Source organism: Syzygium oleosum, unplaced genomic scaffold (genome assembly GCF_021117445.2).
Source record: "Syzygium oleosum isolate NSW1041296 unplaced genomic scaffold, Sole_v2.1 Sole_v2.01, whole genome shotgun sequence".
NCBI classification, from domain to species: Eukaryota; Viridiplantae; Streptophyta; class Magnoliopsida; order Myrtales; family Myrtaceae; genus Syzygium; species Syzygium oleosum.
The window spans coordinates 9410580-9428884 of record NW_026607485.1 but is presented as its reverse complement, the minus strand read 5'-3'; the positions used below and the strand labels follow the sequence as shown (position 1 = coordinate 9428884).

General features: G+C 42.7%; 2 protein-coding genes across 6 annotated transcripts; both read left to right on the top strand.

Annotated features, from left to right (window-relative positions):
* Nucleotides 1-10715: 10715 nt before the first annotated feature.
* LOC115677690 (DNA-directed RNA polymerase IV subunit 7-like) lies at nt 10716-14356 on the top strand. The gene is made up of 2 exons (XM_030600884.2): nt 10716-10873; nt 13460-14356. Exon 2 carries the CDS (start codon nt 13548-13550, stop codon nt 14106-14108), a length of 561 nt encoding a protein of 186 aa, XP_030456744.1. The 5' UTR covers nt 10716-10873; nt 13460-13547; the 3' UTR covers nt 14109-14356.
* Nucleotides 14357-14761: 405 nt separating this feature from the next.
* Nucleotides 14762-18264, top strand: LOC115677691 (DNA-directed RNA polymerase V subunit 7-like). Of its 5 annotated transcripts, none has more exons than XM_056309568.1 (3): nt 14762-14822; nt 14986-15076; nt 17469-18264. In XM_056309568.1, exon 3 carries the CDS (start codon nt 17482-17484, stop codon nt 18010-18012), a length of 531 nt encoding a protein of 176 aa, XP_056165543.1. In that variant the 5' UTR covers nt 14762-14822; nt 14986-15076; nt 17469-17481; the 3' UTR covers nt 18013-18264. The 5 variants fall into 5 exon arrangements, with proteins under 5 accessions (XP_056165543.1, XP_030456747.1, XP_056165534.1 ...); XM_030600887.2 differs by lacking the exon at nt 14762-14822 and adding an exon at nt 15259-15417 and having other exon boundaries at nt 14893-15076; XM_056309559.1 differs by lacking the exon at nt 14762-14822 and adding an exon at nt 15240-15417 and having other exon boundaries at nt 14893-15076.
* Nucleotides 18265-18305: the final 41 nt, after the last annotated feature.

The following is an 18305-nucleotide window of genomic DNA, read 5'->3' as shown; positions in this document are numbered from 1 at the left end:
TACACTCAAAATTCGATCGTCATTCTTGGGAGCCAAATAGTCATCATAGGAGATCACCAAACACCGATAGAAATTGATGAGAAGTGTAACAGCCCGAATTTCGACGTAAATTCCGGGATCAATAAAATTGACATTATTTCGCATTTCATTTTGGTAAGTCTCGCCCAGAGCTGATCACTCTAGAGATACTAACCAGTGGGGTATGGCTAACTAGGAAACGGTACGTGGACCAGGGACTCGATAGTGAACTAGATACCGATCTCGAGATATGATGAGAATATTTTGGGCCAACGTGGGCCGATCTCAGGAAAAGTGACGAATTTAGTTTGGCCAAGGCCAACGATGTACAATCAGATCGCTAGTGATTCTGCAAGACCGAAAGTGCACGTGGCCAACCAGTCCTGAACTGGAACCGAACGATCGCGACCTTTGGGACTAGTGATAATTTCTCATTCTCTCGATAATCGGGGCCGTCATGACTCGGATAACCCTAGGTTGATACGCTTAACCCCTAAACAGCCGCCCGTTAGTGAGAGACCCTGAAATTGGAAATTTAGCGAGTTTTGGTCACGAGATTTGACACGGATTTCGGTACCGATTTTCGAGGACTTGTACAGCTATTTTCACGATTCTGACGTCATCTTACGCTGGCCACTCACGTTTGGAGTTAGTCCGATCGAAAAATAGAATTTCGACCCGGAAGTCAAAAATGACGATTTTGCCCCTCGGGACACCGACGTTGATTCTGAGGCCGTCTGAGGTTATTTTTCGCGGCCGATGTCATTTTAGGGTGGCCACACGCATTTAGAGTTGTTTCGGTCAAAAATTGGAATTTTGGCTCGGAAGTGAAAAATAATATTATTTTATTCCCAGGACTTTGCAGTCGATTTTCGAGAGCTTAAGAGGCTATTTTCGCGATTCCGACGCCATATTATGTTGGCCACACCCATTTGGGGTTGATATAGTCAAAAATTGGAATTTCGCCCCGGGACCGGAAAAATGACCATTTTGACCCTGGGCCGTTTTCAGTTCCGAATTTTGGGAAAATATTTGGGATAGGTAAGAGTATTTATCAGCTGAATTATTGGACCTAATTACACTTTTGCCCTCAATTTTTGGATAGGAACGAATGAGGACCGTTAGATTAGGGGTATTTTGGTCAAATGGCCGGGATCGGCGACACTTGGCGCCCACCAGCCCCATTATTTGACCAGATCAGACCAGTTTCTCTCTCCTCTCCCCCCCCATTCGGCCAAGACACCCCAGAACAGCCCCCTCCACGTTTTCTCCTCCTCCCGCCGTCCGTGAGCCAAGGACGCCGGAGCTCGCCGGACCGCTGCCGTCCGCCGGTGCTGCTGCCCCGCCTGACCTTGTATCGCCACCGCCACCATCCCCTCTTCCTTCTCTTTCTCTCTCTCGTTCTTTCCCGTTCCGGCCAAGGAACGCCGGAGCTTCGCCGGAGCTCAAACGGCCGGGTTGCTGCCGCCGTGACCCACCAGCCGTCCGTACGTCGCCATACGTCACTATCCGTATGGTTTCGTATAGGGTCCGTACGGGGGTCCGTACGCCGTCCACCGGGAACACCGCCGCCGGTTTCACTGTTCATCGGTGATCGGCCGCCGCTCCTCGTCGTCGTGGTCTAGAATTTAAGTGAGTATACCTCCTAAACCCGGATTATGACTGATAGTGCATTTTTCTGGACTGACTTAGGTATTATCGGTGTATTTTGGACTGGCTTAGGTAGTATCAGTGTATAATTCGGACTGGATTGAGGATTGTTTGGTGGAAATAAAATTCGAGGAATTTAGTGGAATTATTATAAATAATTATTGGGCTCGGATTAATGGAATAGTGGCTGTCCGTATTTTGGGGAAATGTACCGGATTATAACGGGCAGTAAGAATTGCTAGCTGAATGGACATGATTACCCGGAGTGATTGGCTGTTGATTGATTGGTGATTAATTGTGCTTAATTGTGAAATGCCATGTTGTGTACTCGTGTGACTGAATTGTACAGTATGTGATTGGCCAATTGTAGCTTGAGTCGAATGCTGAATTGAGATTTGTGTACTGGGCAGAACAGTATTAGATGGGCCAATTGAGCACGTGTTTGTGGCATTGAATTGATTGGGTGCTTGAGTTATTGTTTGATGCTCATGGTGCATGGTGTGGCATTACATGGACACGCATTGCGTATGCCGAGTATGAGGCATGAATTGAAATTGTGCGAGAATGCGTGTCTGCCATGAGCATGTGATCACATAATATTCCCTGATGCGTTTTACGCGGGGTTCAAATAATAACTGGCAGTGTGTGTATGTGTGATCACAATTCGCCCTGAAGCGTATTACGCGGGGTGTGCCGTCCTCATCCACTTTGAAGCAGGACGATGCCCGGTTAGTCCTGAAGACGACCATCCTGATGCGTTTTACGCGGGCTCTGGTTCGTGAGGAGATCAGTATTGCGCCTCATGCACTTTGAAGCAGGCAAGAGACACTGGGCCAGATCGGTGTTGCGCCTCATGCACTTTGAAGCAGGCTAGACGCACCGGGCCGGGAATTGTGTTGACTCGAGTCATAATAACTATCAATAATTGAGACAGTGTGCAGAGTGAACCGAAATGGGAGCATGGCATGACATTGACATTGCATGCATAGAATACATGACCCGGCATGCGAGATGAATACTGTGAGCATGAGCATGCGTGTGGTGCACGTGTGACCAATGTATTCACGCATGTGCCTTGAGAATTTTAATGAACTGCCTAACCTGCAGAATGATTTTTATTTTCTATTTGGGCCGAGAGCCAAGTCATTGTTTGCATACTATGTTGTTTTGCCTGTCAGGAGAATGCATGTTAGCCTAGCCTAGGTTTAGGGGTTATACTCATTGAGATTCGTCTCACGGTTGTAATAACCCACCTTTTCAGACCCCCAGCCGTAAGGATGCCGAATCCACCGCTTTTTGGAATACCTATACAGATACATCAGTATACAAGTACATACCCCGCAGGAAATGGGGAATCGTATGTAAGATACCGGTCCGTGGTGTTTGTAAACGTGGGTGAATATTTTCATCAGACTCAGGAGTATGTGGCTTGGTGCTTGAGGGATGCCGACAGAAACCTAGGGCAACCCCTTAGGACTTTTGATGTGCCAATTGGTCAGGATGGATGGATGGAACCCATATATGCGGATGGCGAGGTGATCAATCCTCATGATGTCTACGATGTAGATGGCGTTGATGAGCCTATGGATGGGGAGCCACAGGAGCCGCAGGTGATAGCTGAAGACCTAGACCAAGCTACCGAGGAAGAAGATGAACCGGAGGACATGGATCTAGATTCTGATGAAGACCATGGGGAAGTAGCAGAGGTAGGATCGGATGTAGAGATAGGACCCGATAATGAGTTAGGACTTTATCTTGACCCAGAGCTTGAACCGGATACTGAAGACGAAGAGGCAGCAGCAACGGATATGGATTCCGAAGAGTCCGAGCCTCAAGAGAGACCAGCAGGGGAGTCCTCAGAATCGTCGGATCCGAATTGGGAGCTCTAGCTTAGGTCCCAACTCTTTATAGGGAAGCTAGTGCCTTTTTTACTGCGATCTTCCCTGTAGTTGACCCACCTTTCCTCAGCCATAGTCCTTTTTGATCTGGTGGCTGCCAGAAGTTGTTGTCTTCGTTTAAATCTTTTGATCTGTATAAAGTACGTTGTAAAAAGGGGTTTTCAGTGAGTAGTGAAATGTACATTCCTGTTTGTATGATGTTTTATCTGTGGTCTCAGGTGTTTATCTGTACGGGTGTGTGTGTGTGTATATATATATATATATATATATATATATATATACACGTGGTTTCCGCTTGTGTCTGTTCTCTGATTGGGTTTGGGTCGGCGGCGCTTCCTGGGACGTCACACACAATCAAATCGATCTTTGCGTGGGATGTTAGCGTTTCGTTGTCACGCCCCGTACCCCCACGAAGCGTGAGCATCCCACCTTCGGTCGATAAATTGCGACGTTCCAGGAAGCGTCGCCGACCCACGCCCATACAGAGATCAAGCACAAGCGGAAGTATAAAATAAACAAACCCAGACAATTACAATATGAGCCAAGGATAGCCATCCAATAAACAACGATCAACGCAGAAAATATGTACATACTTATATTACTATTTTAAAACTCTTTTTACAGTGTTCACGACAACCAAAAAGGAAACACCAACAGTTGGGAATAACCCAAACAGCCACTTCTCCATTCTGCTCCGTCTCCACAGGGGTGCACGCTCAACGACCGCCGGATGAAATGCAGCATCCCAAAAAGTGGTGGTGTCCTCGGCATCCTACGGTTGGGGGTCTGAAAATGTTTCGGTTTACACAACCGTGAGATGAATCTCAGCGAGTTCAACCCCTAAACTTAGGCTAGGCTAGCATGCAATCTCCTGACCGGAAACAAATATTTATAATCACAACACGACAATAATCAAACCATTCTCAGACCCTGCAGGTTAGACAGATCAACATATAATAATCACGGCACATACGTGGCACGCATGATCACCCGTATGCCAATTACATGCTCATGCACTAATTCTCACACCTTCGTATGCCAGTCTATGGATGTTCATGCATGCAAATATCGTCGACATGTCATGCGTATTTCTCCGGCCCACTGGCCCACACTGGCACACTTGCCCAATTCATTATTATTACGACTCGAGTCATCAATTTTTCACGGCCCGGTGCGTCTAGCCTGCTTCAAAGTGCATGAGGCGCAGCAACCGATCTGGCCCAGTGTCTCTAGCCTGCTTCAAAGTGCATGAGGCGCAACACTGTCTCCTTGCGAACCAGAGCCTGCTTCAAAGTGCATGAGGATGGTCGCCTTCCGGACGTACCGGGCATCGTCCTGTTTCAAAGTGCATGAGGACGGTATCGACCCGAAGGTCCTTAGGTGATCACACAACTTATTATTATCTGAACCCAGCATATAACGCTTCAGGGTATTTTAGGTGATCACATGCTCATGGAAGACACGCATTCTCGCACAATTTCACCACATGCCACACTCTTGGCATACACAATGCGTGTCCATGTTATGCAATGCAATGCACCACGAGCGCCAATGAAATCCAATCACTCAATATCACAGCACGTGCTCAATTGGCCCAATTAATACCGTGTGGCCCAACGTGCGATTCACAATTCAAACACATATTTCAAACCAATCATTGGCCAATCGCACTCCACAAAATCAGCCACACAATGTCACGAGAGATGAATACAAGCCAAGGCACTCAAGGTCGATCTCCCACACTAATATACCAAACATACTCATGCTCGATTTAGACGCATTCAACTCATCCTCAATACAATCAATTTATTTCCGTTCTCACCCAACCCATTCAACATTGATTCCGCACATTTATTACAATTCAATGTAATGCGCCTAAGGCCCGCCTTGGCAAATTAGACTTAGTCCTCATTCTCATTGGTACGGGGTCAATAGATAGGATTTATATAAGTCCTAAATAACCCCTAAAACTGCCTAATTCCTTGCCATCAACCAATGACTCAACTAAGTACTCAACTTGAACAAATTGCACAAATTCGGTACTCAATGAACAGTACCAGGGGAGGACACATTTTGTCCACTAAACCACAATTAAACACCCTCATTAGGCTCTAATCTCAAACTCCAATCACCCAACAACCAAATACACTTAATTAGGCCTCAATTAAGTCCAAATAACACTTGAATTGCCTAATTTCAAGTCTTGAATCATTGAACTCAATTAGTGCCACACTTAGACAAATTTGTGCAATTTCGGTACTAATGAACAAGCACTGAGGCGATTAAGCCTTAGTCACTAGTTCACACTTAAACAATCACATTAAGGCCTAATCACATACCCTAATCACCCAACTACCAAATACACTTACTTAAGCTTCAAATAAGCTTAATTAGCCCCTAAAATGTCCAATTCTAAGTCATTAACCATTGAACTCAATTAGTACAAAACTTAGACAAAAATACACAATTTCGGTACTCAGTGAATAGTACCAGAACAGGGGCTGTTTTGGGCCTTAATCCACCATTAAAACATCTCATTAGATCCTAATGACCCATACAAAACATCACACGCGCAATTAAACCTAATTAACCCTCAATTAGGCCTAATTAACCCCTAAAAATGCACAATTAAACTAATTAAGGGTTTAGGGGTTTATACTCGCCTATTAACGACTCGGGACAACAGGAACGGGCGGTCGATCACCGACGCGCGGTAAGGATCGACGGCGGCGTTCCGGGTGCAAGCCGGCGGTCCGCGGCGACACCGGCGGAGGCGATTTGCTGCTGGTTTTGTTCTGTTTGGGCTGGAAATGGGACTATGGATGGCCGAACAGGTGAGAGGAAGGTCCAAGGGTGCTTGGGCGTGCGGTGGTAGGTGGCCGCAGCTCTCGCCTGGTATGCCGGCGTGAACAAGCACCGTAAAATGCGTAACGTGAACTGCGAACTTAAACTAAGAGAAGAAGAAGATTTTCCGGGGAAATGACCGAATGAATCTCACGAGAGAGAGAAATGGTCTGGTCCAAGTGAGTCAACAATGGGTGAGTGGATTCCAAGTGTCAAGATCTAGGGCTATTGGACAATTTTGCCCTTGATCCAATGGCTATAATTCCTTCTTATCCAATTATTTAGGGGTAAAATGGTCATTGATCCTTAACCCAAGCTGACCAGACCTGGTTTAGCCCTAACTCACCTTGGTTAGTCCCCTAATTAAATCCAAAATTCGGAATTACCAAAAATGGGTCCAAGGGCATTTTGGTAATTTTTCGGTCCCGGGTCAAAATTCCAATTTTCGCACACCCGCGTTCCATATGTGCGTGGCCAACATAATATGGCGTCAGAATCGCGAAATTCACTTTTTAAGTCCTCGAAAACTGACTGCAAAGTTTCGGGAATAAAATAATATTATTTTTCCAATTTTTGTCGATATTCCACTTTTTGGCCAAAACCACTCTAAATGTGCATGGCCACCCCAAAATGACATTGGCCGCGAAAAATAACCTCAAACGGCCTCCGAATCCGGCCTCGGTGCCCACAGGGGCAAAACCGTAATTTCTCACCCCCGGACCGAAATTCCAATTTTCACTCGTACTAACCCCAAACGTGTGTGGCCAGCGTAATATGACGTCAAATTTCCAAAAATAGTCTCTTAAGCCTTCGAAAATCGACCTCGAAATCCAAGCTCAATTCCGTGAACAAAACTCGCTAAACTTTCAATTTCAGGGTCTCTCACTAACAGGCGGCTGTTTAGGAGTTACGCGTATCGACCTAGGGCTATCCATATCGTAATGGTCTCGATCATTGATAGAATGAGAAATTATCATTAGTTCCAGAGGTCACGATCGCTCGGTTCAAGTTCAAGACTGGTTGGCCACGTGTACTTTCGGTCTTGCAGAATCACCTGCGATCCGATGGTACATCGTTGGCCTTGGCCAAACCAGATCCGTTACCTTTCCTAAGATCGGTCCATACTGGTTCATAATATTCTCTCGTCATTTCTCGAGATCGGTGCCCAATTCACGATCGGGTCCCTGGTCCACGTAGCATTTTCCTAGTTAGCCATACTCCATTGGTTAGTATCCCGAGAGTGATCAGCTCTGGGCGAGACTTACTAAAATGAAATGCGAAATATGGTCAATTTATTGATCCCGGAATTACATCGAAATTCAGGCTGTTACATTCGTGGGGTACGGGGCGTGACAAGAACACCCTCTGGTCATTAGATAGTCAAGGGAGTCTCGAAATCAACAACAAATTTGAGTATCGAAACCTAAATAGTCAATCAACAACTTGTCAACCGAATCGATAACTTTCCGGATTATTGACAACTATTCTTGCATATCGACATCTTCAACTTGAATTGATCAATAAAGCCTGATGCTCCTGCATCAATCACTCACATGCAAATAACATCATGACTACCATGTATATCTCAATAACCCCGTTTACAAATAATATGCTACAAACCTATTGACCTTTTTTCGTTTCAGCAATGGAGATCAAATGTCCATTTATAATCACTCGCAAACCCACTCATAAACAACTGTCCTTTGGTACGTAGCATCATCACTTGCAAATCACTAGTACATAACAAATGCTACATATATTTCAATAATCACATTTACGAGTAATAACAGACTAATCTATTGACATTTTCCATATAGACAGTGTCAATCAAACAATTATGTACACTTCAACATATAAATCTTCATCGTCTAAACAACATGCCATCATCATACTTATGCAAATTCATAGTCATTGAGATCAATTTTCCGTAGAAAATCAACATTTCTATAATTTGAGTAATTAGTGAAACTTTCATTTCTAAGACCAGGCCTTGATTAAATTCACCTTGATCATCAAAATTAAAACAAATTTCCTATATTTCCAGATTTCTAAAATTACATAATTGCCCCCAATAAAATTTCTCATTTTACAATTTTTTATCCCTAACTTCCAATCTTCACTGTGAATAGCCCCCAGAATTTCCAGCTTTTGGATATTAGTTCCCTAGCTTGGTGAAATTACAAATTTGTATCTAAAGCTTCAAAATCAGTAATTTCGAACCGATTTGATTTCCTTTAATTTATCTAACTTAGTAAACCACTAATTAACACTTAAAATCATAAAATATCACTATTAAAAGAGTCCTATTGGTTGAGCAATGATGATATTGTCTTGAATTTGTCAACCTTCGATGAGTGCAAAGACAGGCAAAGTACACAATAGAAAACTCTAACGAGCAAATAGGTAAATCAGTAATAATCCCGTCGACATCTCAATATAATCACGGCTAGGTTTGTGGAAGTAGACGCAAGTAGCTACCAGGATTCAGTTAGTTGTTGTTTGCTCCAAAAAATGATTTGGTCGTAGACATGAGCAAGCATGTCCTTGACACGTGAGCATGGTCAGTCACATGAGTAATATGTGAGTACGCATATCTTGTCGACGAGAGGTTGATATTTTGTTGATTGGTATTGATAAACATTGGTGGCACGTGGTCAATTATCAATGCATGATGACAAGATACCAACAACAATCGACATAGATATTGGCAATGGGCAGACAACATAATGCCATCTGAACTCTTTGAAAGCATGAGAAGCATATGTGTATAGCAACTCATTCGAGATGAAGCAATTGGGAAACATGAGAATAATCGGAAGGGATACGCATAAAGAGACTAGAAGCACAAGCACAAAACAGAGCAATTGGATTTGAAGATGAATGTACGTACCTGTCTGGAGGGAATAGTTACCATTTGAAAATAAAATTAGGGGACATGTCATGATTTGGAAGACAAGATCATGGAGTGGCAAGATAGTGGGACAGTTACCGATGAGCAGTTTCAGTCATCATTCAAGAACAGGTGTATGGACAGTTATGGGATCATGGATAACCATTCAAAAATGGAATCAATGGAATCAAGCGCTAGACTTTTGGAGTTGAGAGGCACGCTAGGAACTGTATGAAAGCAGTTACAACTAGATCATTATAGATACTACTAGTCGTCTACTAAAAGACTCCTGCATAAATCAAACAAATTTATTATCTTTCAGTACTTTATTTTCCTACATTGCACTTTATTTCCATAGCCGTAGCTTTTCGATTCGAGCCATCGATTAAACTCTAGCATGTAATCTCTATCCCGCATGCTGTGTTATCAATTGAATTACGGCATAGTGTCTGTTGTGTTCTCAAATGTACCGTCAATTAAATTCCAACATAATTTGTTTACATTTGGTTGTATTCTCGAGTCTGTATTTTCCGAGTTATGTCCTCAATTAAATTTTGACACAATTTGCATCTATACAGTCCCATTCTGTATAGAGTTGTCGATTCCCACATTCACCTGAATATTTCCTGTCCGGAGTCAGCACAGCACCTTGGTCTCCTTTAATTAAAAGTCGAAGAACAATTTTCGGTGAAAAATATTTCATTGTGGGAGAAATTAGGGCAAAACAGTCGCCCAAGTTGCTCATCGCCATTCTTGCAATTGAGCTTTGGTTAATCCCAGTCACGGCCCACCCCACAATGTAATGTTCAGTTTTTGGTCTGATACAACTTCATCTTGTCCTTTTGGCCACTAAGTTTCATTCAATTTGTGAAAATCAAATTTAAGCCGTTCTCCTTTAGCCACCTTCAATTGTTTGGTCAGGTCCTCTATTTCCGCTTACGTCGCTACCAACTTCTTCTCTATACTCTCAACTTCCTCATCTAATTTGATAACCACCGGATCTTTCTTTCCTTCCAATTCCGCCTCAAAAACGATGTAGAACTATTAGAATATGTAAGATAAGTCATCTCGATAGTGCTTTATAAGTTATCGTGAAAACTAGTGGCTTCAAGGAACCACATTTTAGGATAGATGGTCATGTGCATTTCAAGAGATAATTAAGTAAATCGAGTTTAAGGTTTGGATCCTAATTGTTGCCTAAAATCTAAGTTGATCCATCACGAGCACTCGTCACGAAAAAAGTAAGCAAGCTACATTAGTGAAAGATCGTATGACATGACACCTTCGTTTTGACGGAAGTACTACATTGAGCTCAATTTTTTGTTTGGACAAATTTTCTGAGCTCAATTTGAAAAGTCGAGGTACGCGATTGAATTAAAGAAATTTGAGGTAATCGATTGAAATAAAACAAAGAGGGTATGTGGATTAAAAAAGGAAAAACAAAAAGAGAGGATAGATTTTTGGAAGCACGCCATTAATGGGAAAAAGAAAAGACAAGTTCAACCGACCCTCGTTCGCCATTTGCTGCCCCGTTCTTGATCCGAGCAACAATCCTCGTCCCGCCGCTGACCAGGTTCGTCGATCGAGACTTGATCTGTTCTATTTACTTCAGCTCAATTCCTTCAAGATCGCTCCGCAATTGTCGAGGGATTTTTGAATCGATTCTTGCTTTGCCTACTGATTTGAGTTACCGTAGATTCCGCGAAACTGCTTGTGGGGTGTGATTTTTTGCTTCTAATAATCGTTGGTTAACGACGAGAAATGGAGGGTATTGGCTGAAATTTGAAAGTTTTCCCTTTTGCTCATGGAGGGAGATGAACTACGATGACCTAGACAGGGAAAAAGAAGGAAATAGGAATATCAGATGATGAATTAGGTTATTCTAGCGACGTGGGTAGAATTTGCAGGATGTGGGCTTAGTCGGTAGCTGTTCGATGAAAGTATGCGACGTAGGAGTACTAGTAGATGGTTTGGTGGAGCTCAGATTGATGGGTGTTTGGCTCAGTGCACAAAGAAACACTAGCTGAAGGATTAAGTTCTGTTAATTTAGTTTCAACTGACCACTGCTGAGGATGGGAAGGAAGGAAACTAGAAAGTCACTTGCTGCTTTAACTGTTAGCTTCTTGCTTGAAAGGAAAAACTGCAAGTCTGCTCTAGAGTCTGCTAGTTCTGTTTTCTAAATGACCCGTATGGTTGACTTGAATTGCTTCAGTCATAGTGGCCACGGTAATAGAGAGAATCTAAGGGTTGTCTGAAATGAGTGGGTATAATGCGTAAAGCATCGGTAGGTGACTTGTTAAATCCACTGCCAAATCCCTGGGCTCTCTAAGAAGTGGCCTATTGTTGCTTGCTTGGGTTTGCGTGTAATGAACTGGCTCGAGATTGTGCTAAGAAATTTTTTTTATTTTCGATCTCATTTGCCTTCGGCCTGTTTCTATGTACAGAGTACAGTTTAGGGAGGAATAATACACTACTGATGTACCTTTTTAAAATGAATTATTTGCTAAGTTCTCTCTTTTTATTTGTATGCATAGCTATGCTCTGACTCATATTTTCCGAGTTTTGTCATTTCTGATTTGTTCTTTTTTTTAATTATTTTGAGAAATGTGAGTTCTGAACTAGATATTAAATAAAGGTTTTCGACCATCTAATTTTTCAATGTCTTTACTCTGTAAGATATACATGCGGTTGGACATGTCAGTTAAGTTTACTTGTCGATAAGTTTGGAGCATGTCTCACTATAATTATCTGCACTTAAAAATTGAACTATCTGGCTAGTGGCTACCACCAGTTGAGAGCTTAATTTGGTCTTGAATTCAATTTTTGTACATGTATTTTCTTGTGTCACTTCACAAAACCAGTAAAAGATTGTCCTTCTTCTTCTATAGCTTTGGTGATTTCTGTTGGGGCACTAACACTAGACCGGTACAAACCCTCTTGTCCGAACTAGCTATTCTCAAACCAATCATATGATATCTGCTATCATTGCCTATGATAATCTTTTTCGAAGTGATAGAAGTGATTTCCTGACAGTTAGGTTGCCAATAGTAGGAGAAGCTTTAAGGCTGCTATTCCTGACCTTAGGAATAAATAGAGTTAGGCCTTTACCAATCTATTCTAGTCATCCTTTCTCCAAACGTTGTCCATATAAGAATCTAGTGAATATAATGCCTAATTCCAGCGATATTTACATTTATATTTACAATTATGGTGGAAACTTGCACGTGTGGTTCTGGCTGGGCTTTGATCTTCTGAATTAATTCTTCCTTGTTCGTTTTTTGGAAATGGAAATAAAGAATGCTTTTTTTCTGTTGATAATGAATTTCTATTAAATGGTCTAGTCTGTGGAACCGGTGAACCACATGAGCTGCTTAGGTCTTGGATCCTGCCTAACTATAGTTATCTGTATCAAGAGTTTAACTATTTGGCTCCAGCCAATTGAGGAATTGGGTTGTCTCTGATTCTCCTTTTCATTTTCTGCATGGTTTTTTTTCATACTCAGACTAAAGATATTTACCGTAGCTCTTAAGCTTATCAATTTTTACATATTCTCCTTCAATTGGAATCCTTTTCAGATAGAAAATGTTTTGTGGAGTCTTTATACTTGAACTTCTATGCTTGGGCCTTGATCGGTAAATTATTGTTATGCGATGCATCAATTACTTGCCTTCTCCAAAGAAGGTGTTCTAATGCCAAGCCTCTTCTGAGGACCATCAGGGAAGATTCTGGTTTGCAGCCTCTTGCTTGTTTCCATTCCCCAAATTACTCTGTCAAGCTGCTGTAGTCATAGAAAGCTCGATCTAAATTACTTGCTTGGATTACTTTGGCTTAAAAGTTCAGTGGACTAATATTTAGCAGGTTGAGCATAAGTTCCTTTCTAGCGGGTTGAAGACAAATATGTTTGAACTGTTTATTCCAAATCTGTTTCCTATGTTGGAGTTTCTCTGTTTATTCATCGTGACCTTCTGGTGATGAAGACGGTAACTTATAGAGGTAATGAGGACTGTTCAGTAATGACTTAATTCGCTTGTTGAGCCCTCCTAAAACAGACCTGTTAAACTAATCTTTTAAGTGCATTTATCTTGAATCCTTTGTTAACTTTTCATTTGTCTTCATTTTTTCTTGGCTAATTGACCCTGCGTATTCCCTTGATTTACAGTGCATTTTGACAAGTATCCAGTTGGTTGAGCATGCTCAAGACTTTGCCTGTTGGTATGCTATCGATCATCTTTGAGTAGATATCGGACATGCTTTGTGAAGTGGAATTGGTCAAGTATGTCTGCCCTGGTGAGCCAGACAGTAATGGATTGATTTCTCGAAGGTCAATAATAACATGCCTCTTGAAGTACTTATTACGGGAAAAGGCGAGCAAGGATCATGGCTACTTTCTGGCCATAACATCCATTAAAAGCATCAGTTCAAAAGTAGTCAAGGAGTTCCGGTATCCGTGGTTCCGTGTGATATTCAAATGCCGCACTTTCATGCCTTTCCGGGGAGAAATCATGCAGGGGGTTGTGGACCGCGTAACCGGGATGGGTTTGTTCCTCAGAAGCGGACTTATAAAATGTGTGTATCTATCAGCTATTAAAATGCCGGGTTACAGCTTCATTCCTGGAGAAAACCCTTCGTTTCTCCATGACAAGCTCGGTAAAATAGAAGCCGGCATTGTGGTTCGTTTTGCGGTGCTCAGCGTTAGATGGATAGGGAGAAGGTGGGATGCAAGGAATGAGTTTGCCATCCTCGCTAGTATAGATGGAGAGTCTCTAGGGCCTCTTCCGCTGGTTCGACCTGATGACGTCGAATTGTAAATAGTTTTAGAAATAGGATTGCTTTCGCGTGATCTCTATTGAGATCTCGGAATCGGAAAAAGTCGAATGGTGATTCCTGTGCTTTCTTTAAGCTTCTGAGATCTGACCTTTTTAGTGGGATTGTAGTGTTTGAGGCTTGTCATGGCATGTCTTCAGGTCAGGGATGATAACGGATACATGCTTTAACAATCTCACCCAGCTTTGCTTAATGCGGGCATTGGGTGTTTAATTGTACTGGCGTTTAAGAACAGAGGAATTGATAGATGTCGGAATTTTCTTTCAGGACAAATTACAACGCTCAAAATTTCTCGCTGTTTGCAAATTAGATGTGCTATTTGAAATTTGGTACGAGTATAGGGCCAGGGAATCCTCCAGGCCCTTGTAGATTTATGAGGTTACCAAACAAACACTCGAGTGCATTTCCTTTCAAATAAGGATCTAAAGCGAACTCATTTTCTCAAATATAACTCGGCGTGGATTTTGTTTTAAATAATGACCTGAACCGATCAAGTTAATGTCAAATAAGGGCCGGTGCTAGCTGGCCAAATGTTCGCCTCGGGCAATTGGAATGGGGGCAATTTTGTCCGAAATTTGTAAGTTTAGCTTATTCCTTATTAATTGTTTACGTTTTCTTCCTCTTGTTCTTCTACCCCGCTGCTCCTCAGCCAAATCGCTGCCCGGTCCTCGCCTGCTCCTCGCGAGCGCCAGTCTACGGTTCGCCGTCGTCTCTTCTTTCCAAGGTTTTCGTTGTCCACAAAAGCTTCGCATTTGCCCTAAAAGGGGTGAAGGTCTCTCTCTTCTTTTGGACGGCTTGATTGAAAGATTTTGCATACACTGCCCTCCTCTCTCTATCTCTTTCTCTCTTTCTCTTTCTCAGGGCACGTCACTTCTCAACCCGTTGCAAACTTTCGCAGCTACAGTCTCGCTCTCGCTCTCTTGCTGGGTTCGGTGAATTCGGACGTTTTAAGGTAGTTTCACGTTTCAAAATCATTCCTTTTGTTCTTGTTCCGCTTTTTTGTTCTGTGGTTTTTCTTGGGTCCGGTCGGTTACTTCCTCCGGTGCGATGGCTTCTGCATGCCCTTTTTCTATTCTTCGGTTCTGCTGCTTTTTGTCGGCAATGGAATGGCTTAGTTTTGCGACTGTTCACTAGGGGAGAGCACCGTCCCGGTCCGACCCAGGAGCGGGACGCCCTCGGTTCATCTCTCTCGCTCTCGCCGCTCGCCGTTCAGGCTCGTCACTAGTGAACAGGTGCACGCGAGAACACCTTCCCTCACGCAAGGAAGCCCTGTTCTTTGCACGCGAGAACGAGGTGCATTTCTTGGTTTTTTGGGTTTTATCTTTCCTTATGTTTTGGCGAGGCCGATTGTGGTGTTGAGGATCTGGGGAATGAGTCTGAGCTTTGAGGTTTTGCGGGTTGATCGCAGGCAAAAGAGGGAAGGTGTTTTTTGTGTATCAAGTGGCGGTGAAGTGGTTCTTTGCTTGGCTCATTAGAATTGGTAAGCTGTGACCTGTTCATTTTGCAACGCTGGAAGTCTGGAGGGCTGTTTTTTTGTGAAGAAAAAAAAAAATACAGCCAGTCCCAGTCCACCTGGTGACCTAACTGACCGGTCCGGTTCCTGGACAGACAGGGTCGGTTCCCGATTTCAGGGTGGGTAACCGACCCACCCTGGAGTCGAACACCACTGCTGTTAACTCGGCGCATTTGTCGATGAGCTCCATTAGTGAGAGTTCCTTCTTTAATAGAGATTGAAATGCTTCTAATATGATGATGGGTTTGTGGGATTTTGATTCTACTTAAGTTGCTGCTCATTGAGGATGAGTGGACAATGCTTCATTCTTATCGGCTGACTTGCTTGGGTTATGTCCATTTTGAGAGCAATTGCTTGTAATGATATGAATTCAGGTGCCAAGGTAAGCTAGGCAGTGAAACCCTTGTCCCGTCTGTGGCAAAATGAGTTTGGCGAGAGAGGCTATAAGTGTACTCCTTGTGGATTTTCCTATAAGTCTATCTCTTTCTTGAGGCTGTCAGTCTGTATGCAGTGATGAGTCTTATTTAGCAAAACCAGTAAAGAATCTCCGGCTTTTTCTATAGCTTCAGTGATTTCTCTCAGTATTATGGCTTTGCTTGTTCCAAGTCTTGCCTATTCTGAGTTCAATATTTCTTTTTTTCTTTTTACTTATTCCCTTTCTAAGCTAGCAATGTTTATTTTTTTAATCTTTCAAAATTTATGCATTTCATCCAGTCATATTATCAGGTTTGCTTTCTCACTTTCTGTACACTTTTACGTATATATGCTTCAATTGCGTACTCAAAACCGTGTGCAACTTGTTTTTGAGTAGAAGTGGTATGCTGGAAGGTATGCCCTGAATTATTATCTGTTCTGTCCTGAAGTGTGGACTTTTACCATGATAATGATTCCAGTGTCATCATAATTTTCACTGTACCATGTTCTAAGTTATTGATGAGGCTTCACAACCAAGCGTGCATTGGTAAGTATATCTCTAGATGAATGCAAAGGGAAAGTGAAAAGATGTTGGAGGGAGAATTGATAAGAAGAAAAGTAGCAAAATGAAGTAGATAATTCCTTTGGATGATTATACTGATAATGATGACTTCATGGTACTGTTAATTGTGATCCTCTGGTGTCCATGGTTGCTGTCTAATTTTTATCTTCCTGATCTATTGTATTACCGGAGCTGTCTTATCATCGACAAATTTTGTACTAGCATTGCCAATGTGGACCTTACCAGGGGCATGGCCACTTATATATGCTATTGCATCGCATGTTATTCCTGCTTATTTATGCATTGTCGTTGACTTCCATTTGCTTAGTTGGTCCCGTCTCTTTAAATTTTGTCAAGTCCTTTCCTCCTCAAATTTGTATAGGTCTATATTTATCGGAGTTGTGGACCAAAGAACACACACATGGTCTCTCTCTCTCTCTCTCTCTCTCTTCTCAACATTGCTTGATTTTACTCCTGTCTCAAGTTTCAATTCTACATCCTAGCTCTCCCAAGGTATGATTCATGAGGGTCTAGCAATCCAGTGATGTAAAACTCGCCATACTTTTTGAGATGATCTCATTGGTTGGATTTTGTTGACAAAAGCTCCAATACCTCAACTACTGTGCATGGGTTGTGTTGATTACATTTTGTTCAAATGTCTAGAATTAATCATATCGGAAGTTGAGAGCATCCAAGGGTATCTTATTGAATGTGGTAGCGTCATATTACCAGTTCATTTAATGATTAGGTTGTTGAACTTTGCACTGTCATGTCATGATCTTGAACTTTGTGCCATCAAATGGCTCTTCCTAAAACATTGCAGATTAAACTAATCCCTCTGTTAATGTTCATCAGATAGCATTCGGAAATGTTTCTGAAGGTGCAGTTGCCGTGGAACGTGATCATTTCGGCAGAAAACCTGGACGCAAGGGGACTAATGCTGCAAAGGTCCATCCTAATACGCCTCTTAGACGACTTCGCGTGTAAGAAGGCAACAAAGGACCTGGGTTATTTCCTTGCTGTGATGACCCTGGAAAGCATCGGCGAAGGGAAAGTGAGACAACATTCTGGAGACGTCCTTTTCCCCGTGGTCTTCAGCGGCATCACCTTCAAGCTTTTCCGGGGAGAAATCCTGGACGGAGTCGTGCACAAGGTCCTCAAGCACGGGGTCTTCTTGAGATGCGGGCCTGTCGAGAATGTCTACCTCTCCAACTTGAAGATGGCTGACTACAAGTATGTGCCTGGGGAGAATCCTGTCTTCCTGAACGACAAGCTTTCCAAGATTGGTAAAGATGTGACTGTCCGATTCATGGTGATCGGAACAAAGTGGCTCGAGGTGGAGAGGGAGTTTCAGGCATTGGTCAGCTTGGACGGTGATTTCTTAGGACCTGTTTCATAGTAAGCTTGTCACATAACTGGCATGTCTCTATGATGCGGTTTCCTCTGTAAATGAATCACTTTGAATGGGTTCTTCTATTTTCTAATGGTTCTGCTGGTTGTGACCTGTGGAGGGAGTGGCATACCGCAACCTGTTCAACTAGCTTTAGCTAGTTAATATTTTTAAGCATTACGGTCAGATGCCACCGGACCCGTTAATTCACTCCGTTTATTGACTGGCTTTAGCAAGTTAAACAGTGATGTTTGTATGATATGCGGTGGTTCAGATTCCCCTCCTTGATGTTCTGTATGTTC